Raw genomic sequence first — 2,847 nt, 5'->3', positions numbered from 1 at the left:
GACCCACCCTCCCCAACCTTCCCAACCTCTAGAAACCATAATTTCACACCCAGAGAGATGTTTTTAGCTTTCACAGAAGAGAAAACACATGCCATACCTGTCCTTCTGTGCCTGGCTTGTTTCTAATGCAGCTTCTAGAAGTACTTCACACCTGCAGTTGGTCAAACCTGCGGATGTGGAGCCTACATCCTTTCCTTCCTTAAGTGGCTACATAAGGCTACATCCTTTCCTCCCTTAAGTGGCTTGATCAAAGCCTCTTCCTTTCTGTGATACCCCACTGCCAACTTAGAACCTGCACCCACTTATGTCCATTATTTTAGTGGTTATCCTTAAGTTTTAATCATGTATGCCTGACGGAGAAAGTCCCTCAAACTCACTATTTCTATTCTACAACGTGAGAACCTTAAACTTTTATTCTAATTCTACATTTTATATTATATATTTCCTACTTTCAGTTCAACTTTTTTTTAGTTTCCACATACATGAGAGAATGTGCGATTTTTTTTTTTTTTCTGTATCTGGCTTACTTTGCGTGTTAAGTATTGCATATGCCATGCACTTTGCTACAAATGATGGAATTCATCTTTCTTTGTGACTGAATAATGCTCTTACGTACATACCATATTTTCTATCTCCATTCTCCTTTTGATGAGCACCTAGATGGATTTGATATTATCATGCTGCAATAACCACAGGTATACAGGTGCCTCTTATGTATGCTGATTGCATTTCCTTTGGCTATGTAACCGGGAAAGGGAGATCTGGATTGTATGGTAGCTCTGTTTGGTTTGCTGAGAAACCTCCATGCTATTCTCCATAGCGGATGTATTAATTTACATACCAACCAGCAGTGTATAAGGATTTCTTTTTCTGCACATCCTCACCACCATTTCTTACTTTTTAAATTTTTGTTAATAGGTATTCTAACTGCAATAAGATGGTATCTCCTTGTAGTTTTGATTTGCATTTCCCTGATGGCTAGGGTTTTGCACATTTTTCATGAATTGATTAGTTGCCTCGTATTTCAGTCCACCGTCTATACATACATACATATTCTCAATAGTGTGACCACTGACAACTCAATGTTTGGGTTATAATTTTTCTACTTATATACCAGCTTCTTGGCTGACCACAGCTCCTTGGGAATCATGTCTTTCTTGATTCAATTTGTTTATGCTGGAGAACACCCTTCAGTAATTCTGCCTGCAAGGGTCCATGCATCATCCACTCTCTCAATCTTTGTGTGAAATGATAATATTCAGACGAGGAACTAAGCCTTGAAAGGTGAGTTAATGTAAGCACATTGTAAAAGGTTCAAGGTGTTGTAATTAGCTCAGATGAGAACCAGGGTGTGATCCTATTTAACCTCCTAAGATCATCACCATGTCCTTCGGATAACTTCCCCTTTTAATTCTTCCAGAGGAATCACACACATGGAACCACAGAACCGAACCAGCGCATCTGAATTCATCCTCCTGGGGCTCTCAGAGAAGCCAGAACATGAGACTCTCCTCTTTTCCCTGTTCCTCTGCATGTATGTGGTCACCGTTGTAGGGAACTTGTTGATCATCCTGGCCATCAGCTCAGACCCCCACCTCCACACACCTATGTACTTCTTTCTGGCCAACCTTTCCTTGGTTGATTTCTGCCTGGCCACCAACACTGTCCCCAAGATGTTGGTGAACATCCAAACCAGGAGCAAGTCCATCTCTTATCCTTGCTGCCTGACTCAAATGTACTTTTTCCATTTCTTTGGTATCATGGACAGTGTCTTAATAGCTGTGATGGCCTATGACCGGTTCGTGGCCATTTGTCACCCCTTACACTATACCACCATCATGAGCCCCCGCCTCTGTGGACTGCTCACCGGTGGCCCCTGGGTGTCTTCCTGCTTCATCTCCCTCACCCACATCCTCCTGATGGCCCGCCTGGTTTTCTGCGGAAACCATGAGCTACCCCACTACTTCTGCGACCTCACTCCTCTTCTCCGGCTTTCTTGCACGGACACCTCGGTGAACAAGGTCTTCGTACTCATTGTGGCCGGGGTGGTGATAGCCACGCCCTTCGTCTGCATCCTGGCCTCCTACGCTCGCATCATGGTGGCCATCCTGAAGGTCCCCTCTGCAGGAGGAAGGAAGAAAGCCTTTTCCACCTGCAGTTCCCACCTCTCTGTGGTGGCCCTCTTCTATGGGACCACCATTGGGGTGTATCTGTGTCCCTCCTCTGTGCGCACAGCTGTGAAGGAGAAAGCTTCTGCCGTAATGTACACGGCAGTCACCCCCATGCTGAACCCCTTTATCTACAGCCTGAGGAACAGAGACCTGAAGGGGGCCCTGAGGAAGCTCATCAACAGAAAGGTCAGCGCATCTTCCTGACCACAGTGACACTGGGGAATTTCCAGAGAGGAGAGACTAACTGTGTATGGTCTTGGACCCAATTTGGAATTGCATGGGATGGAAGAGCAGATGCTTCGGATTTTGAATTGCAGAAGTTCAAAAAGAAATGTTAAGAAGGCTTTGTAATGATTTCCCCAAATTCTAGAACCAGTAAGCATCCTGCTGAGTACATCTCATACCACCTTCCCAGAAAGATGAGTCTTGCCCTTCCTGACTGGGATTTCCCTGGTTCATAGTCCAGTTAATACTCAACGAGAACAGTCATGCATTGCTTAATCTCATCAGAACACCCTCGTACCTGCAGTCTACCACTGACTGAATGTCATTATGGGCCACATGACTCTGTTGAGTACTTACTCAGTGCTCACTGTTAGGTGCCGGCCACAGAGCAGCAAGTAGGCAAGACAGGATCCTTGGAGTTTATCATTAAGGGTGGGAGATGGCATAGCCC

At 45.1% G+C, this 2,847-nt stretch overlaps 1 protein-coding gene across 1 annotated transcript; it reads left to right on the top strand.

The window, feature by feature from the left end:
* Positions 1-1,433: 1,433 nt before the first annotated feature.
* OR1M1 (olfactory receptor family 1 subfamily M member 1) lies at positions 1,434-2,375 on the top strand (the record flags this gene model as incomplete). Its single annotated transcript, XM_079114576.1, has 1 exon — positions 1,434-2,375. One exon carries the CDS (start codon positions 1,434-1,436, stop codon positions 2,373-2,375), a length of 942 nt encoding a protein of 313 aa, XP_078970702.1.
* Between the last annotated feature and the right edge of the window lie 472 nt (positions 2,376-2,847).

This window comes from Sciurus vulgaris (genome assembly GCF_902686455.1).
Source record: "Sciurus vulgaris genome assembly, chromosome: 16".
Lineage (NCBI taxonomy): Eukaryota > Metazoa > Chordata > Mammalia > Rodentia > Sciuridae > Sciurus > Sciurus vulgaris.
Note: the sequence above shows the minus strand (reverse complement) of the source record. Positions and strands in the feature narration are given on the sequence as shown.